The sequence below is a fragment of the Durio zibethinus genome, chromosome 17 (assembly GCF_047325235.1).
Source record: "Durio zibethinus cultivar Kanyao isolate XHJ-2024 chromosome 17, ASM4732523v1, whole genome shotgun sequence".
Classification (NCBI taxonomy): Eukaryota; Viridiplantae; Streptophyta; class Magnoliopsida; order Malvales; family Malvaceae; genus Durio; species Durio zibethinus.
Genome location: NC_143178.1, coordinates 22,174,560 through 22,197,365, shown reverse-complemented (window position 1 = coordinate 22,197,365; position 22,806 = coordinate 22,174,560). Strand labels below are relative to the sequence as shown.

General features: G+C 25.2%; 1 protein-coding gene and 1 pseudogene across 1 annotated transcript; both read left to right on the top strand.

Annotated features, from left to right (window-relative positions):
- Positions 1-3,926: 3,926 nt before the first annotated feature.
- Positions 3,927-4,840, top strand: LOC149514118 (ATP-dependent DNA helicase PIF1-like; annotated as a pseudogene).
- Positions 4,841-19,826: 14,986 nt separating this feature from the next.
- On the top strand, positions 19,827-22,245 carry LOC111289366 (transcription factor bHLH47-like). The gene is made up of 5 exons (XM_022880364.2): positions 19,827-19,977; positions 20,501-20,603; positions 21,180-21,289; positions 21,453-21,580; positions 21,692-22,245. Exons 2-5 carry the CDS (start codon positions 20,536-20,538, stop codon positions 22,112-22,114), a joined length of 729 nt encoding a protein of 242 aa, XP_022736099.1. The 5' UTR covers positions 19,827-19,977; positions 20,501-20,535; the 3' UTR covers positions 22,115-22,245.
- The last annotated feature ends 561 nt before the right edge of the window (positions 22,246-22,806 follow it).

Genomic DNA, 22,806 nt, shown 5'->3' with positions numbered 1-22,806 from the left:
AAAGAGAGAGAATTATTCTTGCCATTAGTATTTCTGAAAGAAAAAATAATTTGAAAAAAAATCCTTTAAAAAAAATTTGTAAATAATGTTTTCAAAATAAAAAATAAAAAATTGAGAGGTTTACTGTTTTCTTTAAGTAATAAAAATTAATAATTCCAATGACAGAACCTCTTCAGAATAGGACATTAATCTCCATGAATATTCTTGAGGTGAGAAAATTATTCTAAATTCTACCAAACTATTGAGACAATTTTAGGGTTAATTTTCAATATTAAGTTATTTGGTAAATCATAAAATAATCGAGGCTTGGATAATTCGAGATCAAACTGATACCATCATTTGGATGGACATTGTGGGGATGCTATAACCTTCTCCATGTGAAACTGATTTTCAAACTTAACATCTATTTTGTAGATCAGATTCAATCAGGTGGTCAATTACACCTAAACAAAAAATATTGGTGGTGACTCTTTTTCATCCATATCTAGTGGTAGGTCCACAAATCTATATGTTATGATACTTTGTAGTTTAGGCTAGCTTTTAATGTTTGTTATTTTTAAAAGGTTTTGGCATTAGATTAGATGGTGAGGAACAATTTTAGGCAGAATAGACTTGTGAATATAGCAAGAGTACAAGATGATGAGTCTAATATTTATGAAGTTTTATATTTATTGATTCTAGAAGTCAGTGGATGATGAATAGCTTAGAAGGTTAAATATACTTCGATATAATAGAAAGAGATAAAGAAGGACTTTAATCAGTTGCAATATGGGTGATGTTGTGTTTGGAGAAGTTGATAAGGTTGTTTATTAGAGTATAAGCGTTGTTCATGATTAAGTTAATAACTGGGGTAATGTTCTTGATTCTGCTATAGTTTGTTGTTTTAATTATCTTTCTGTGCTTAGTTCTAATATGTCTAATTAGAATATAAATCATGTTAGACTACATTCTATTGTAGAATATAGTGGCAAGTTAAACATTGTTTCATATGAATATTCAAGATGTGATCCCTATTTTGTTTCATTTATTAATAAACCATATAGGTATGGTAATCTTGCTGGTTGTAGCATCTTGAGTGAATATAGGTGAAAGTAGTTCAGTTCTTCTTAATAGACAAGTTAGTGATAGTGATTTGACTATGCTTTTTTTTTATTGATGTCAATTTGAGTGATTCTAGCAATGTACTTGATTTGGAACATGAAAATACTAGATTGGTTGTTGATTTTTTTGAATCATTCCAAAGATCTCATGGTAAATATTTTTTGATGATAAGTTTGTTTTTTATTTTTGGCTTATGTTATTTCTTTATTAATATTTGTAAAAGTTGTGTTTTATTATATTAAGGTTTTGGTAGTACTTTGAATAGTACTATTGATCAATAAAATGAAACAAATGGAAGGCTATTTCAAGGCAGTAACGCATGTCATTTAAGTAAGTGAATTGAATTATAAGAAATATGCTGCTATTGTAGTGTAGAATAAAATAACGTGTGATGAATAACATCCTTATTCTTGCATGTTTTATTTTTTTAAACTGCATAGCTTTGGAGTTCCTAATTGTGTTTATCCTTTTTGTAGGGCATATATGTGATATGAAAAAAGAATTGATATTTCAAAAAATACATCTCATCCTGTCTACTCTTTTGTTGTAAATAAGGTATGGTTAAATTGCTTTTTTTTAAACCTATTCCAAGTTTTTTAGATGAGCTGTTTGACTATGAGGGAAGTGCTAAAGTTGCTCGTTTTAGAGAGAAAATGAGAGTTTATAATTCAACGTTTTAGTTTACTTCAATAGAAGGTAAAATAAATGATTCTGTTAGCTATTCATAAGAACCTTATGTTTTTAAAATTAGTGGACAGAATCATCATCGAATTAATTCATTATTGCTTATTATGGGTCAAAGACCAAAATTTGTTCAGCTTTAAATTTATGATATAGAGAATGAAGTGTTAAATAAGATGTTGGCTTTGAGAAGAAATGATGAAAATTCTATTGTTAATATTGGAATTATTGATGGTTTAATTAAGATGCTTAATGAAAAGCAAAAAAATAGTAAAGGCTTTTAAGATGACACAAGATAGATTTGTAGATTTTGATTATATTCTGATGTATTTAAAATTAATTGGTACTAAAAGTGAATATGATCAAAATTATTGTACTCTTACTACATCTAAAATTGCTAATTTGATTATTGATGATATAGGAGAGTTTGATAGGCAAAGAAAAGGTTTAAAGTGTATTTCTTATTTGCATCATTCATTTATGGCTATACAGTATCTATTTTTATTTTCATATGGGGAAAATAGTTTTAGTCTTGGTATCTCTTATTCACAGCCTACTCATAGGAGTAGAATTAAGAGAGAAAAGTTATCATGCAAGAGTATTATGCTTATGTCATTCAACAATGGTCTACACAGAAGAATACATTATTGAAGAAGGGCAAGTTATTTCGACAGTTCATTGTGGATGCCTATTGCAATGTTGAGGAAATGAAACTTCAATATTCAAGAAAAAATAAAAAATAATTGAGGTCTAGACTATACAAAAAAAAAAGATGTCATGGAAAGATGAGATAAACTAGCAAACATTATGGAAAAATATGTTGTTCTACCAGCTTCTTTCACAGTAAGTTCTCGATATTTATTTTAAAATTATTAAGATATTATGGTGATTTGCAGATATAATTATCTAGATTTATTTATAACTTTTACATGCAATATAGATTTTCTTACTCAGTGGGTTTGGTATTAAACTGAAATGAAGTGAAAAAGAAGATAGAGTGGGAGATTTATAGGTAGAATAGTATATGTTCATCCAATAGCAATAGCAGATGAGTTATTTTATATATGTATGTTATTGAATGTGATTAAAGGATCTAACAGTTTTGAAGAATTAAAAACTATTGATGGAGTATTGTATCTATCTTTTCAATAAGCATGTCAAGTGCTTGGACTTTTGGGAGATGATAGAGAATGGGATGGCACTTTGACTCAAGCATTAAAATGGGCTATGAGTAATGAAATCAAAAAATTATTTGTGACAATCATACTATTTTGTCAAGTGGCTGATTCAAATGCTTTTTGAGAAAACAATTGGAAATTATTGGGAGAAGGCATTAAACATATGTTAAAGTAAGCTATTAGTGTGACACAGTATATCATTCCAAACTCTGAGTTAAAGAATTATGTTCTTATGGCATTATAACAGCTTTTCAATGAGCATTTCACTTCTCTGTCAAAACATAAGCTGCCAATGCTTTCTAGCATAAATATGCATTTAATGTTTGATAGACACTTGCATGAAGAGTTAGACTATAATTTGGCAGACCTTCATCGATAACATCTACAATTTCTATTCAATTTAAATGAAGTACAAATGCAAGTTTATGAAGCCATCAAATTCCTATTCACTATAATGAATGACATATGTATTTTATTTATGGGCATGGTGAAATTGGGAATACATATTTGTGAAATACTATAATATTTGGTGTGAGGTCTTTGGGAAAAATTATTCTTATTATGACTTTATCTGGCATAACATCTTTACTTTTACCTAGAGATAGAACAGCTTACTTAAAGTTCAAAACCCCTTTTGATATCACTGATTCATTAACATGTGAAATCAGAAAAAGAACATAACTAGTAAGATTAATGCAGAATACAAGTCTTATTGTTTGGAATGAAGCTCTTATGGTGGATAAAAATAATTTTGAAACTTTGTATAAATCTTTGAGAAATATTTTAAATGTAAAATCACCAAATAGAGTTCAAAAGCCTTTTAGAGGGTTAACTGTAGTTTTGGGACGTGATTTTAAGCAAATACTACCTATAATCAAATCTGAAACTAGAATTAACATTGTAAATGTTATAATAAACTGATTTGTTTTGTAGTAGTATTGCAAAGTTTTTCAGATTTGAAAAAATATGAGGTTACTCATAAATGACCTAGATGAAAAATCTAAAGTTGAACTTGAAGCTTTTGCAAATTGGTTGTTGAAAATTGGTGATGGAATGATTAAAACTATTTCATACAGAGATGAAAAAAAAGCATTATGGATTAAGATACTGAAGACTTATTGATTCCTGATTTGGATGATCCTATTAAAGTTACATCTTTAGTAGTTTAAACTAATTTTCAGTCAAGTTTTGCTGATTTATTTTATTGAAGCCAAAGAATGATTGTTACACTATAAAATGATATTGTTGATTTTATTAGTGCCCATATGCTTGACTTAGTACTAGGCTTTAGCAAGTGTTACTATAGTTCTAATACAATTTTAAAAGCATCAAATTTTTTGTTTGATACAGATTTGTTATATTCTCATGAATTTATGAGCTTTCTTAAATTTTCAAGCATTGTGAATCATGAATTTAAGCTGAAGATTGGCTGTGTCATAATGTTTGTCAGAAACTTAAAACAAACTTTTGGTTTATGCAATGAAATAAGACTTTTAGTCACTCAATTAGCTTCTAATGTCATAGATGTTAGAATCATAATTGGTATTCACATTAGTAAAAAAGTCTTTATACCTAGAATTGTCATGACAGTTAAGGATTAAACATTACCTTTTGTCTTTAATAGAAAACAATTTCCTGTCAGATTATATTATGCTATGATAATAAATAAAAATCAAGGGCAAACACTAGACATTGTTGGTTTATACTTGCCCAAACCTATGTTCATACATGGCCAATTATATGTTACTCTTTCAAGAGTGACATCTCGTCGTGGTTTGAAAATTTTGATTCAAAATGAACATGGCATAAACAATTCTAAAGCAAAAAAATTATATCTAAGAAAATATTTGACAAGTTGGATCCAGGTTGTTACACATTAAATTTTATTGTTCTTATATATTTAGTACATAAATTTTTTTGTTTTTCTTCTTTCTTTAAAATGTTATCATAGTTGGAACCATGATTGTTATAGTGATGATAATTACATTAGTTATTTTCTAAAGTTTGTTATGTATACGTAAAAAATGTTTAACTTGTGTGTGACATATCTATGGTCCAAATTTCAATATTTTTCCAATTATGACTATTCTTCTTTTTTCTTTTTTCTTTTATGTGTTTCAATTGGTTATGATATGTTGTTAATTTTATATGTTTATAAGACTGTTTTTTTACTCGACTTTGTTTGATTTTTTATATCTATATTAAACTATATATTATTGTTCTGTACTTATAAACTATTATTTTTGTTATAGTTAAGCAATCATAACTCATTGTCTTTTATCACATTTGTCACAAATCGGTGACAACTCTATTGTAAAAGTCAAAGTAGCACGAATTTATGATTCAATAAATCTTAAGATAAATCAGTACATAACTTTAGACTTTCTTGCTGTACACGTTAAGGTATGAATAAAATTTAAATAACCAAATAATTCTACATAAATTGTTTTATATAATATTCTAATATCTTTTATAAACATTTTTTGCAGAATAATGCAATGCATGTTATGATTAAAAGTTCAAAAGCAGAAAAAATTAAATTGATGCTGAAAGAAGGTGGAATATATGAACTTTTAAAATTCTTGATAACCAGATTAAAATCATATTTTAATTTTGTTCGTGCATAAAATACAATCACACTCATAAAAAATACATAGATCAAAGAAATAGATGATAATTTATATGGAATCCTCAGCATTTTTTACTTTTCAGCCATATGATAAACTTGATGAAAGAATAAATGATGATAAATATATGACAAGTTATTTAATATTTATTTTATTTCAATGCTAGACTATTACATTTATTATAATTATTTAATCTCTATTTTTTTTCAATACTTATGTGTTATATCTATTATCTTACTATCTATTTTTACTAATTTTAATTTCGTTTAAATCAATTCTGCAAAAATAATATTAGTCTATTGATATCGATAGGTCATGTTCAAAGTGTTAACATGTAATCATACAAACAAGTTGTTAATAAATGAGATTTAATCATCTAAGCGCTAAGGTTAAGAAAATTTTTTAAATTGATAAGCATGTAGCAAGCTTTTTTTCTCATATTTCATTTTCTCTTACTAGCACTGATTGCACTTTTGTTATATAGTGAAAAACTTTAAGTGTAACAATTTGGGAAGAGAAACTCGCACAAATCAATGAAAAACAACTTTGTGAAAATATTGAAAATGTAGTTGTCATAGTTGTAGGAGCAATTATTAGAAGTTATAAAAGTAAATTGTAAAAAAAATTTTGTTTTTTTTCAAAATTTCAAATGTAGTCTAACTTTAATAATTTTGTTTCTTCCATTTCGTTATAACAAAGAACAAAATTATTATTACAAGTGAAGCATACATATCTTTCTTTTCTACAACAAAACTTTATGTAGATTTGGATATTGCAGAAACCAAATAACTCAAGAAAGAATATGTTGTTAACTTCTTTTCACTATTTTTAAAACATTTTTATTATGTATTTTTTCAAACATTTATTATTTCAATAATAAAGGTTTGAAAATGAAAAAGTAAATTTTGAGATCTTTGTACAACAAAATTCTATTAAGCGTGCAATCATTAGTAAAGTAGTAATAAAGGACATTTTTGTTGCAAATCTTTTTAGTTTTAATCTAGGCAAAATTAAGGTAGGACTATGTAAATATAGCCTGTAAGTCTTCTTTAAACGACTAATTTTTTGTTTCTTACTTACATGATTTACTATTACCTAAGTTTGAACTCAGAAGGAAAATAGTTGTTTTTTTGTTTACTGAATATAATAATTAATTAAAATTTATTTTTTAATCGGACTTTTGGTTACCTTGTTATAATCTTAATTTTTTAATTATAGCTTTTTTTTTCTATTGTGATAGTGAATGGTATAAAAAAAAGTCTACATTGTTTATTATTGTAATAGCAATGTAAAAACATGATTAAAATTGAAGTATTTCTTTTACAATATTCTTTTGACATTGTTTACATGAAAATATATTATATAGAAACTTATTGGAATTTTTGCTATTTAAATTATGTTTTAATCTATTTTTATGATGGTTAAAACTTAATGTTCATCTTTATTTTGTATACTTTTTTGTTTTACATTTTTCTTACCTATGGTTACACAAAATAAGCCATTTGGATTTACATTTCTTTTACATGTTATTAAATAGAATAAACCATTTTAATTCTTAATCATTGATTTGATTAATTAAAAAAATAGACATATCAATTAAATCATTTAATAGTTATTAATAAAGAAATTGTTCTAACACTAATATTATATATTATGCTGACATATCACCATCAAGTAATTGATTATGGAGGATCATGAAGATTGTTGTTTGATATATAAGAAAATCATATATACAACTATCTTATTTTAAACATATTAGTATACTGTGAATATAACATATATTTTTTTGCTATAAAATAAAAAACGATCCCTAAAAATTCACATTTCCAAAGATCCTATTTTCATATTTTAATAAAGTTTTGTAATATCAGTTCATAACATGAGTTTTAGTTTGTAAATTTTAACACAGTGTACTTATTACGTTAGATTTTTTGTTTTAATCGTATAATAATTGTATGATGATAAATTGAGACTATTATATTACCAATTGTTAATTTGTTCTTTATTGGGTATCTAACTTAGGAACAAAATTAATAAACAGCTAAAAAAACTATTTAATATTAACATGTTAAGAATACTATGATGACATGTTTCAAACTTAAATCTTTCTTTTAGAATGTTCGTTTCAAACTATTTTTATCCTATTCGATTTTTCTTACTTCTACATATCTCATTCTTAAATTTTTTTATTGTTGTTTTTATTAAACTTTCATTTGCTTTTTGTTTCATCAGATTTGTTATTGTATTAATTTTTTTTTTCATTTTGGTTTTAATACTATAATGCTTGTGTGATACTAAATTGCTAGTATTGTAATATCAATTATTAATCTATTTTAAGTTGTCTAACTAATAGGACATCAAAAAAGTAATGAAAACCTAAAAAAAGACCATCTAATACTAATTTGTTTAAAATAATGTAAAAGCATGCTCCAAACTTAAAACATTCTTTTACAATCTTCTTTGTTATATATATATATCTATATATATATATATTGTTATTTAGCTTTTTGCATATATCTCATTATTATATATATATTTTACTTTTTTTACAAAATGAAAGATTTTTTTATACAGCAACAATTATAGATGTTGATCCATCTAATTAATGGTTTTACAATACATGCAACCATTGCTTGAAAACTTTGCAATTAGATCATGGGTCATTATACTCCAATGAACATGAAAAAAAAATTTTAATGCTTGCATAAGTTTTTTGTAATTATATTTGTTGGACAATGTCTATATTAACAGTTTTGCTTATTTAAAGTTTTTATCAATAGAATCAAGTTTAACATAGTCATAAAAGATTCCACAGACAAATAGATCATTTAGCATTTGAAAAATCAGTTGAAAAACTCATTGATTCAACAATTCAAAAAATTACTTCTAGAAAGAAAATTGATGGGTTTCGTTTTCCAACCCTTATCATTGAATTGCTTGACAAAGAAAAGATTCTTAAAATTGGATTGACTTAAAAAGACATTACATAGTATCTTGCATTACATAGTCTTTGACTCTACCATCACAAAATGACAAAATATAGTTGTTGTTATAATTGGAACAAATCAAAAAACTACATCTTCAAGTTAATCACTTAAACAACAAGAAAGAGAGCAACCAATTCCCATATCATTGACACTAATTTCCCATGTAGAGGAACCGATCATTTAAATGCAATCACAACTTTCAAGCTCACCATAAAAAATTTAGACCCTATAAGATTTATTCCCTGAAAAATCTCCTATAAAGAAAAAAGTATAGCACTGTAATTTCCCTAAACCTTTACCTACAAAAAAATCAAAGTACACATTATTAAACTTCTCTATACATAAACTTTTTCATAAAAAAACAAAAAAAAAGGTGATACTATTAGTTTTAATTACTTTATACAAAATGAAAAAGCCTAAAGGCAAGTTTGGTAAATAGCACTAAAATACTTTTTACAGCTTGCTATGGTAAGCAACCATTTTTAATCATGTTTTTCATGTTGTTATTTAACTTATTTTGTTTATGTTAAATCATAGATCGAATTATATTATTAAATTTTATCATTTACAAATAAATGTTGAATTATTTTAGAAACTTTGTATAATACAAATTAAATTAGTTTGATTTATAAAAATGCTTGACTTATTAAGACATTTTTTTACAAGAAGAAAAAAAAAAAGATGAATGAAGATAATTAGATATCATTTTTTTGAGCATATGGATACAATTTTTTTGAATTTGACGATAATGTTGCCATATAAAAACAAGTAACTATGAAGTAAATTTGTATGTAAATAGAAGTAATACACTTTTTTAATGTGAAAATAACAAAATTTTACTTTTTTTTGTTGATATTTAACATTGATAGAAAACAAACTAATTTTTGGAAATTAGTTTGGAATTCCATCTCTGTTGTATGAAACAAATAAACTTTTTTTTTTATATATGTGGCAAAAAAAAAGCATATATTATAGCCTTGCATTAGAGTCATGATTGTAGCAACAAACTATATTAGTTCATCACATATTTACTATTTATGTATTCTTTATTATAACTTCAATAGATTAAATTCAATGATAGAATTAAACTATTCTATTTAATCATCACATTCCAACAAAAAATGTTAACATCTATACATTTATTATCTTTGCATAACATTAATTATCCTTTTTTTTTTTGTAAAATACTTACTTATTTATCATAATTTCACACAAAACAAACATATTTAACTTCTTTATTTTTCACCAAGGTTTATACATTATTAATTGATAGTTTATATTACTTAATTTAGACAAATTTTATAATTATAATCTATTTAAATAATTGATTAAAAAGTATTCACAAACTTAATAAATTTGTAAAATTTATATTTACCTTTTTCAAACTATATTTCTTCTATTATAAAATAATATAAAATTAACTCTTGTAAATAATAAAATAAGGCTAAAAAAATTTATAAACCAAAAAAAAAAAAAAAAACAAATATATAAAATACTAACCCAAACTTTACACAAAGCCCAACTGTTTTTAACTTAAAAAAATTTATAAACCTAATAAAAAAATAACAAATATATAAAACACTAACCTAAGCTTAGGCCCAAATGTCTTTAACCTATTTCTAAAAAAATGTAGTCTAGAAATATTTAAACTAAAAAAAAATAAAACAAAAACCAATTACACTAATTTTTGACTAAAATATATGAGTCGAATAACTAATTCTTTTATAATCTATTAATGAAAGCCTATAAAGTTTTTCATTCTTTTAAACCTATGAAATAACTAGGTTAAAGTTAACCTTTTACGTTCTGTAAAAAAAAAAAACCCCAAAACACTATAAAAAAATGGCTGGCCATTACGAATTTAATGAATGAGCTTTTCTTAGAACAAACACGGTGCCATAATTTTTCAAAGTCATGGTCATAGGATGGTTCTCTCGCAACTATATGGTAAGTTTTTTTAAAATTTTAAAACTTTTTTAAAAAATACAAATCACAAACATATGTACATGTTTTAACAACAAAAAAATTTCACTTTTGTTTTTGATTTCCAGTCTTTTGAAAGTGAAAATACATGAAAAAACATATGAACATAAATAATTTGACAAATTTAGATTTTCATATGTATATATATATATATATATATTTAATGAAATTAAGGCATAAACATTAAAAGGCTTAAACTTTCTATTTCTAAAGATTACTTTTTAGTCTTATTTTGTTTTAAAAATTTATCACATTTTAAACCTTCAAAATTATAAAAAAAAATTATTATTTTTGTTTCAAAATTAATTTTACACAATAAATTTCCAAACCCATATATTTTTTTCATTTTGTGTTCTATAATTATTATTTTTTGTTTGTTTAGTTTACTTATGTATTGTATTCGCTTTACATGTTGTATTCTAATCAAATTTCAAGTAGTTTACATTATGTAAATAAAATTAAACAAGTATTTGTCTCTATATATTTATTGTATCAACAGCATATTTATTTTTTATATTTATTTTAGCAGTAGGAAAGCTAAACAGATAATTTAGTTATGTATTGTATTTGCTTTGCATGTTATATTCAAATTAATTTCAAGTAGTTTACATATGCAAACAAAATTAAAAAAGTATTTACCTTTGTGTATTTATTGTATCAACCACATATTTGCTTTGTATATTTATTTTATCATAATGAAAGCTAAACAGGTAATTTACTAATGTTCATTTGATTTGCTTATGTATTATATTTTCTTTTCATTTTTTTCTTTGCTTTGAAACAATAAACATGCATTTTGTACTCTACAATTATTTTTTGTTCACTCATTTAAGACAAAACAAATTTTCAGATGCAAATACCTATTTAACTTTATTTAGATAATGTAAACTGCCTTAAATTTATTTTTTTACTGACATGATAAATTTGATTAAAACTTTCAGTGTCTGCCAAAAAGATTTATTAATCGTTACCTAAAAGTTGTTGAAATTCTAAGTACTTAGCTTAGAGGTCTAATCCCAGCTACATTTAAAATCAAAATGGTAGAAGCCAATAACAATGTTTACTTTCGCTTTGGATGGCAAAAAGTTTATCACTGCTCACAAAGTTGAATTAGGTGACTTCCTAATGTTCAAGATTAACCATGATCTCACATTCAATGTCTATTTTTATGATATAAATGCTATTTTGATGATAATTACTGATCTGAAAATGAGGAAAGGTAAGACTTTATTTTTGCACATAAAGTATATATGAAATAATAAGTTAAGTACACATTATTTTTTCCTGTAGATAAATAACGAAACAACCAATAGTAACCACCTCCTGAAGTTATTCAAATTAAAGATTCAAGTTTAGACTCAGATTCAAACAAGGATCTTTTACTTTTCAATACACAATGATTTTAACCAATGTGAGAACATCATATATTTTGATAAAAAACAAAAACACCTCATAACACTTTTATCACAAATTATTATGTTGTTTATCTACTTTTGTTTCATCTTACATCTATTAACTTCTTTACATATACCGAATGAATATATTTGTTGAAATCTATTTTATTAATTGAATCAAACTATATCACATCATACATAATACCTATTTGAAATTAAAATTTTTTTTTAGATATATTTCCTTTACAGTGATACAAATTAATCCAATTTGCATTGAATACTATCAACTTTTATCACTTTCATTAATTTTTATTTAGGATGATGATCTTCTAAAAATAACTTCATTGTTATTCTAATGTTTAAATCTAAAGTAATCAAAAATGCATATTTTGTTACCCGATTTATCCTTTCAAATTATTTGTTTTAATGTCAATTTATAATTAAACAATTTTAAGTATAGTTCTAATCAATATCATTCTTGCTCTTCATATAACATGTTCCAACACCGTTTGCTAAATGTTTTCTCTCAGCTTATCCAATGAATTTAATCATTTCAATTCCAAAAGAAAAAACATGATCATTTATTCACAAGCATAGCACCAGCATAAACCAACAACAAATAGAATGATCTGCTTAATACATTCACAAACAAAAAGGTCTCTTAGGTGGTTGGCACCATTTTGCCATTGACAATAAGCTTAATCTTGGAGATTAATGTATATTTTAGAAGATAAAACAAAACAAGATTGATGTTTTTATTTACCGCACTAGTTGATTCAAAAAGCATGTTAGTATTAGTGTCATCGTTCTGTTAAGTAACAAACTTACTCTTCTAATGTGATCATTTTGTTGAACAGCTTTTAATGTTATTATTTTGTTGAACAATTGTTGATGTTCTCATTTTGTTAAATAGTTGTTGAAGTTCTATTTTTGTTAAAAAAGACTCTAAGTCTTTCTTTTGTACACAAAACATCCTTTTTTATGTAAATATATAACAATAGTAAAAAATATCTTTTACAAATAATTAAAAGGAGCTTAAAATCTATTACTAAGAATGAAACATTTAATTTTTTATATTTATAATTTAAAATATTTGCATCTCTACTTTTTCATCAAAATATATTTACTCTACAATGAACGAATAAAATTCTACTTCTTTTATAATTGAATTATAATAATTAATAAATAGTTTCATGTTTATAGCCTTAAAGCCTAAGCAAATTTATTTTTGATACATGGGAAAAATTATTTTATCACTCAATAAAATATAACATAAAAGCTTAAAAATAATTTGAAATTTTTTATAGCAACAATTTTTGTAAAAAAATTATAAAAAATAAAATTAAATAAAATACTCAATGAAAAAAATGACTGAAAAAAAAAAGAAACAAATGAATAACACATTTTATAACAATATACATGTTAAAAAAAAAAAAAAACATATTGCATACTAGTATACTAACTCTTTCTGTAAAAATAAAAATTATTAAAACATTACAAGTCCAATGCAAAAACCAAAAAACTCCTTATCCCACAAACTCATATACTCAGCCTCCTATATCCTATATACCCAACCTTCTATACCTCATATACCCAGCCTTAATCAACTCAAATCAAACATTAAAAACCCAAAACACCAAATCCACCTAAATACTTTAAACACCTATGTCAAACTACATGCAAATCCTAATAAAATTCCCTGTGAAAACCTAAACACACAACTTCATCTCTATCAAATACCAAGTACCAACAGAACCAAATACTCACTACTTACAGAAAAAAAAAAACAAACATGGCCATCAACAATTATTCTTTTGTTGGAGACACCATAAATCTAGATGAACTTCTGCAATTTACAATTATTTTGCAACATGAAGACACACTCAAGATATTCTGGTGAACATATTTCAAACTCAACTCCAATTCATTATATATTTTTTTCTATTTTCCCTTTTTTGTATTTGATTTATACTTCGCCTTCTTATATTTATTATATGTTGGCATCTATTTTTATTTCTATAACTTTCAACATTTATAAATATTAATAAATAATTTGTTATGATTTTGATGATTTTAACTTGGACTATTTAAAATAAAGATTTATAAGATGAATTTCTTTTGGTTATAACTATATGTGGACAACATTTTGTTACTGTTGATAAGGTGTTGCATTCTTAAATTATTGTTATACATAAAAATTTAGACTAAAGGAAGACTTTCTCATTCTAGAATTAAGACAAACTACAGGTATTGAAAAATACTTGCATTGGATTTACAAATAATTAATCAATGAAAATGTTGTAATAAGATTAAACTTAAACTTTACAAATGAAGTATTCAAACCTTATTAATTTTTTATGACTAATTCGAACAAAAATTTAATCTATTAAATTAGAATTTTATTTTATTTGTATATTTGAATAAAAAAATAGCATATTCAAATTTGGTTTGATATCACTTTTTTTATCATATAAAAATCTTTATTCTACACATTTTAAAATTTAATTATAAGCATGTCATTGATAGCACTAACTACAAACAAATTAATTTTATGGGTGTTTCTTACATTTGATTTGTTAAATTTTTTGTTCTATAGATTGCACTACCTTTTTAGACATATATACTAGACTTTGCAAAGAAATTGCAATGACGTTTTGTTTTTGTTTTTGTGTTCAAGTGAATTTTTTAGTCTGATTTCTTTGTAATGATTTCTGATTTCTTTGTAAAATCTATAAAACAAAAACCAATTCAAAAAAGTTTTAGCAAAAAACAAAAAGCTCAAACTCAAATTCACTTTTATTAGACTTTACTCTTTAAATACCATTAATCATTCTAAATAGTTGTAATAATTTGATTCAGTATGATTCTAAATAGCCTAAATACAATTGTCTTTACTATACTTTATTATCATAGGAACTTCCAAAAAATTTTAATCAAAATTACATGTCAACTATTCCAACTCCAACACCTGTGCAAATTAACAAAATTCTCTCAAATTTATTTAAAATGGAGTTGGGAAAAACTAATAACTTACTATACTTACAAACCGGATGGAAAAAATTTGTTGAAGCACATAATTTCAAAAACAAAAAATTATAACTTTTAAATACAACAATAATATAAATTTTGAAGCTTTTCTGCATACTAAATCAATTGCTATTAAGACATCAAATGACCTATAAGAAATAAAAAGTAAAATATTTATTTGACATTCGTTATATTTATTTCTTATGCACTTAAATTATACTTATTATTTTTCTACTGTTTTAATTAAAGAAAAATAAAAAAGTTTAACAACTTTTAATTCTGATTATCATGCAGAAACTAAAAATGATGCTAACTCTGATAAACTTGTGTTTCAGTGCCTGATGACTAACACAAATGTTGGAATAAGTCCTACCTTGGTAAAAAATTACATACAAATTACTACCATAAATTACTATATAATTTCACTTGTGAATAAAATTGAATGGACCATGCATTCAAAATATCTATTAACAATTTTTTTATCATGTTATATGTATGCACTTAAATTATACTTATTATTTTTTCTACTGTTTTAATTAAAGAAAAATAAAAAAATTTAACAACTTTTAATTTTGATTATCATGTAGAAAATAAAAATGATGCTAACTCTGATAATTTTGTGTTTCAATGCTTGATGACTAACACAAATGTTGGAATAAGTCCTACCTTGGTAAAGAATTACATACAAATTACTACCATGAATTACTATATAATTTCACTCGTGAATAAAACTGAACGAACCATGCATTCAAAATATCTATTAACAATTTTTTTATCATGTCATATGTAAAGAATATTCTAATTTTTTTTCACAAATATCTCTCAGATCAACATACTTTAATCACCCTATTGATTTATAAAGAAAACAAATCCTGGGCTATCTATTACAATGACTAAAACAAATCACTCATAGAGGGATGGAATAAATTTGTTACTGATAATCATTCAAAAGTTGAAGATTATAGTCTCTTTGGCATGATCAAAACCAACACTTTTGAAGTTATTATTTATCTTGATTATGAATAATCTTTTTCATTATTATGCTATAAACTTTAACTTGAATAAGTTGACATGTACTTTTGACTAAGATTTTCTATTATTTATGTTGTGGTTTATGTTGATTATGAATATTTTCTCCATGATTATGCTGTAAATCTTATCATTTTGACAATTTTAATCAGGCCCACGATATAGCACTGGTATCTACTCTAGTTTCTCGTAATTGAAAAAACCATTTAATTTTGCATGACTTTTTCTCTTTTAAAAATTAGTGATTCAATCTATAAGAATGATTCACACAATGTGAACGGCATAAAATTAAGAAACTTAGCTATTTTTTAATGTTTTGTCTGATATTACTTGTCAGTTTTTTGGAACATAGTAACTTATAACCAACTTATACTTTTCCTTTAATTATCATGGCATGCTTAATCTTGAATGAATGTTACTTAATTACCTTGAGTGAACACATGAATGGAGATTATTTGTGCATATAAAAAAAATACATAGCTACACTGATGTTTGCTAAATTTGGAAAGTATTAATTTGAATTTAGCTTGTTTTTAAATATAGCTATTATATTGAATCTTCATTACAAGCTATATTTGTGGATTAAAAAATCTGACATCTTATAGCTGGCTCTTATTTAAGCTTCTTCAACTTAAGAAAAAAAGGGTTACAAAGTTGAGATTCACAAGCAAAATTAGCATATGATCTCAAACATCTCAAAAAAGCCTTGGTTAGGTCTAATGTTGTTTTTTTAAAATACCTTTGAAGAATTCCCTTATATATACGTCCAAGTTGTTCACTACTTTCTATAGTATGTGTATTGACAATGAAGTCCTATATAAGGCTTTGTTTGTTTCGTGAAAAAATGACTTTCGAAAAAATAATTTTTGTATTTTTAAGTGTTTGTTTGATAAAAAATTAGTTATGCAATGGAAAATGACTTATTAATTAACGAAAAATAAGATCAATTTTTTAAAAATTATCTTATTGATTTAAAAAGAGGAAGACATTTTTCAAAAAAGAATTGTTTATTATTAGAACTATTTATCAATATTTTTAAGTATAATTTTACTTATAAATAATATTATATTAACAAATAATTGATTAATAAATAATATATTAATATATTAATAAATATTATTAATAAATAATATTATAATATATTAATAAATAATATATAGAATAATAAATAGTTTTATTTTAAGTATTTTTTATATTAATATAATATTTTAATATTAAATATTATTATTAAAATATAATTATTTTTAAATATTAATAATTTTAATAATAAATAATTTCAATATACTTTAATAGTTATATTAATATTATTTGAGAAAAATAAATTTTCAAAAATTAACTAAATAGTAGAAAATATTTTTTAATAATTCATTTAAATAACAAAAAATCTTTTTTAATTCAAAAAATATAAATATTTTTTAAAAATTATTTTTTACGAAATAAACGAAACTTAAATATTAAATAAAATTACTAGGCAGTAAGACAAAGAATACAGAGACTCTTGTCAAGTTCCAAGGAATAGCAGTTCAAATACAAAAGATTTTGTCTAATTAAAATTTATAAATTAATTTAATTGATTTATATATTTATTTTTAAAAAATTATATTTAATAATTTTAAATTTTAAATTTTAAATTTTACTTGTTACTGTTTTTTCTATTACAAGATTACGGTTTTTTTGTAAAAAACATAAAAATAAAGAAAAAAACCTTCATGATATATATTTTATGCTCGTGGACGGCACACTCCTCTTTGCAAAACCATCCAATCTACAAGTGACGTATTTTTTTCAGTTTCAATTCAAGCCCTCACCCACGTCTCTGTCTTATGCCCACCACGCGATTCTCCCATTCTTTTCCTATTTTTGTTTTTGTTTTTTTTTTTTCCCAATACGTGCTTCTAATTTTCCAAAGTTGAAAATTTTTATTTATATTTTTTTATAAAAATTAATTTTCAAATTTAAAAATCGTTATTTCTTTTATGGACTATTTTGTCGTATATTAGATGAAATTTGTTATGAGAATCTTTTATTTAATGTTGGATATTAGATAAAATTTATTGTATATTAAAGAATTAGTAATTATCTTTAACACATTTAAATAAAAACATTGTGAAGGGGTTTTGAGTTAATTATTTTATATACTTTGACGGAAAATGAGCAAGTTAAGTGATCTACCAAAAAATTTATTTAAAATAAAATATGTGTTTTTAAGACAAATTATTTTATTTGTTAAATTTTTTATTTTTATAAATGAAGTTAACAAAATAATACATATTTTTTAAAATATATTTAAAAAATAAACATGTGTTAATTTTTTTAATTTTATTTGTAAAATTAAAAAATAATATTGATGTTGTATCAAATACTCACTTAAGTTTTAATTAATGTATGCCTCTAATTAAAATTAAAAAAATCTAATTATTTATGCTAACCTTAAATCCTATAATATACAAAATATTTATTTCATTAAAAAGATTGATTAAGAGAAATGGTAAAACTTATCCATCACCCATATATATAAAACACTCAATTTTAGAAAATATAAGATATACACTTATGTGATAGTAATATTTTTTTAATTTTTTTAATTTATTATATTGACCTCACTAAAATCACATAAAACCCCCCCAAAAAAAAAAGTTAAATTAGTAACACTTTCACCAATTTTTATAATGAGAATGAATAATTTTTTAACTTTCAAAAAATATCTTAAAAGTCTTCATATATATATATTTACAAATACGAGTATCTAATAAGCATATTTTATTAAAACTCATAATACGACATACTTATAAAAGAAATTAAGCCATTTTTTTTTGGAGTAATACATTTTATATACTATCACGAAATTAATCTTTAGTTTTTATTTATTAAAAATATTATTTACTCTTGTATCTAGCTAAATCTTTTATCTTTAGCTTAAAAAAGAATAAAGAACAAAAAATAAAATTTTTTATTCAAAAAACTTGTAACTCAATTTAATTCATAAAATTTATAAATGATTATATTATAGGTATGACAAAATATTTCATTGTTATTGTTTTAATTTTTATTAAAAAATAATATACTCTAAACTTTTATAAAATTTTTAATTGACATATAAATTTTGTTCTTATATAAAAATATCATTGATATATTAATATAACATCATTGAATTTTTTTTTTTAATTACGCTACTATCTTGAATAAGTTATGAGAAGCATTAATATTGTAATTATAGATATATCCAAATATTTGGTTAAGTGACTTCTATATGTATCACTTATTAAAAAAAATAGATTTAAATTTTTTAAAATAAAAAATAGTATAATTATAAATAACAAATTCAAATAAAGTTTATTGTACTTTTTTTAATGGAATGAATTTTATTGAAATGTGTTACGTTTGCATGAATTTCATATATTCTAATATCCTGAAATTTTATAATAAAATCTATAATTAACGTGATAAAGAATTAAATAATAACTTACTATTGGATAGGTAGACTGATAAAAAATAATCCTTCTAATAAATGAAATTCATACTTTTTTTGTCAGAAAAATTCGTAGACATTTAAGGAATATATTAAATTGCATTAATTTTTGTTTTCAGTCTCGGGCAAATAGGGAGCAAAATGGCACACAGCAAAAAGGAGGAGGACAAAAGTGAAAAAAGAAAAGGGTACGTGTCTAGGCCACGTGTCTTAGTTCAATGCACCATTGGTCAGTTGCTAGCCACGCGCCTCCCTGTGTACTCTTTTCTTCCGCCACACACTCTCTCTCCCATAAAACACTGCTTTCATCGTTTAGCCAATAAAAGTTTTCCTATTAAAATCCTTAATTATAAAAAATTAGAAAATTTCCTTTCTTGTAGTTCTATCTCTTGCTTGTTCTTCGAAGGTTGGTTCGCAACATTGTCTTCTCAGACAGTTTTGTCTTTCTTGGTTTCTAACTCAGTTATGTCTTTTTTGGGTCTCTAACAACTTAATCTTGAAGTGAGTTTTGTTTGGTTTTTTCTTTTTTTTCTTTGTTGGCCTTGTTTTTGATCTGGGTTCTTTTTATTTATTTATTGAGATGGATGATTTTGTGATTTTAAAGTTGTCTTTTTTATTGATAAGAAAATTGTAGACTTTGTCTGAAGCTTATCTGTTTGCTTGATCAAATTTTTTCTGAGGTTTGTATTTTTTTAGGGTTAAATCAACTTGACTATGGATGAAATAAATTGGGCTGCAAATGAAATGTTATTTAGTGGTAGTTTTTATTTTCTGAGAAACAATTTTTTGCAAAAGAGAAAAAGAAAAAAAATTTCTTTGATTCCTGTTAAAAATTTTAACTTTTTGATATGACTACTATTCGAAGTCAACTTGCTTGATTGCAAAATAATACCCAATTTCTGTAGTGCAATTTCATTTTAACTTTCTAATTTGTGTCTGATTTATTGATTTGGTTTTATAAATCGTGAATGAAGGGATGAGGAACTTATGAGATTTTGAGTTGTAATTATCTTGGTGTTTTCAGGGAATTTTGGTGGTGTTCAAACTTATTGATAAAACATGGGTTCTGAGACACCAGCCCCATTGGTTGAGAAAACAAATGCTGCAGTGGAGACAGCTGTTGGCAGGTCAGTCATTGAACATCTTAGGAGCTTTAGTTACATCTCTTCTGTAATTGCTGGTTTGTGTCTGAATTTATCTCATGGCTTGAAACCATATGTTTCAATGTTGTGAGCCCTAAGTCCTTAGGATCACATGGTTAGTCAAATACAAAATGGGAGGGAAGATGTATAACTGATTGTGGTTTGTGGGTTGAAAATTATGGAGCAAAGTAATCTGTCTGTTCCTGACATGATTTTCCTTTCGTTGTCCGAGGTTATCAGTCTTTATTTATACATTTTAGTTTCAAACCTTTTGGATGCTTTTTAGTTGTATAATTTGCTGCTTGTCTATGCACCATTGTTTGATGTCTGGGATGCGTCAAATGAGCTCACCTTGGATGATTGTTCTGCATAAGAACATATATTACTTGGAATGACATTGGATTTTCTTGGTTTTCATAGTTTATAAGTTTTAGCTGAATGTTGATTTAAGCATATTCGGAAGCATCTGGTTCTGGTTGCAATGAAAATATGCGTGTGTAGTGCTTAATTTGTTGAAGAAAGCAGCGAGTATTGCTTGTCTGAAAACTGTTTTTGATTCAGGTCTTGTGCTCCTAAGACCAAGGTTCCCAAAAGAATTCACAAGGCTGAGAAGGAGAAGCTCAAGCGCGAGCATTTGAATGAGCTCTTCCTTGACCTGGCGAATGCTCTTGGTAACTTAATTTAAGGCCCTATTAAGATTTATTAGAACTTTTTTTCAATGCTATCATAGAAATGGTTCTCATTAATAATTGGCATAGGTCTTGATTCGTAAAATCAGTTGTTTTTGAGTTCAGAGATTATGCTATATCTAACTTAAGGAAATTTCTTGTGCAGATCCGAATCAGCAGAATATTGGGAAGGCCTCTATTCTGTGTGAAACAACTCGACTATTAAAGGACTTGTTCAGTCAAATTGAGTCCCTCAAAAAGGAGAATGCTTCTTTGCTATCCGAATCTCACTATGTAAGACTCCTAAACTTGTATTTGATAATTTTGCTGAATGTAGAAAAACGGTTCTCCAATTTATTGATGCATGCTTTTATTCCACTGTGTTGTCATCCGAAATGTGGACAGGTGAACGTTGAGACAGCTGAACTGAAGGAGGAGAATTCCACCCTGGAAACTCAAATTCAGAAGCTGCAAAGTGAGATAGGGACAAGGGAGGTCCAATCTAAACCTGACCTGAATGAACCACCACCTGACTTTCAGCAAACAGAATTGTCAACCCATTTTCATGGAGATCATCCTGGTTTGCCCGCTGTAGAACCTTGTCTGCAACAAGCATCTGCTCTCCTTGTTGTTCCCATTCGTCCCGAAATCCAGGCTTATCCTGTACCTGATTCCACACAATCTGCCACGAAGCCTAACTCTATTGTCAGCAAACCACATGCTCGGTATCCCACCCTGGCAGATTCATGGCCATCTCAACTTCTTGGGGAGCAGTCAGCAATTAGGAATGAGTGTCAACTTAATGATAGAAACCCATCCAACTTGTAAATTTTACTGCAAAATTTTGAACCTTTGCTTTGGGTTAAATCAGGATGACCACCCTTTGGAAAGCTTGTACATTGCACGGTGGGTGAACTGAATGATGAGTCAATAGCATTTTTCTATATGCATTGGATGAATTTTTTATGTTTGACTCTGACATGGAACAATGAAATGTTAAAACTGGTTATATCATATATATATATATATATATATATATATATATATATATACGTCCATTATATTTACCGACATCAATCGTTCAACTCCATAAAACAAAGGTACATTTTGAAGGCATTAAAATAACTGAACAACAAACAGTTGTTGGAGAACAATCAGATATATGTTGTGAAAGTAAGGAATCAATTTGACAACAAAATCCATACCACCTTTGGCGTGACAAGTCTTTCTGTTCAGCCAAAAATTAAGGTCAGAAGAAATTCTGGTCACATTTTGAAGGTTCAATGTCTGACCCTGTGGGGCAAAAGATTTAAGAACTCACCGAATTTAAGGGCTTTTCGCTTTTGTTTTCTGAACTTGCTAAAGGAAGGACGTGGCAAGAGATTTGATAGTTCTTGAATTTGTGCTTTGTGTATTTTGTATTTAATATATGTTAAATATTAATTAATTATTTATTTTATATTTAATAAGTGTAAAATATAAAATTATCATATTATAATTTATATTAACATGTTAAATAT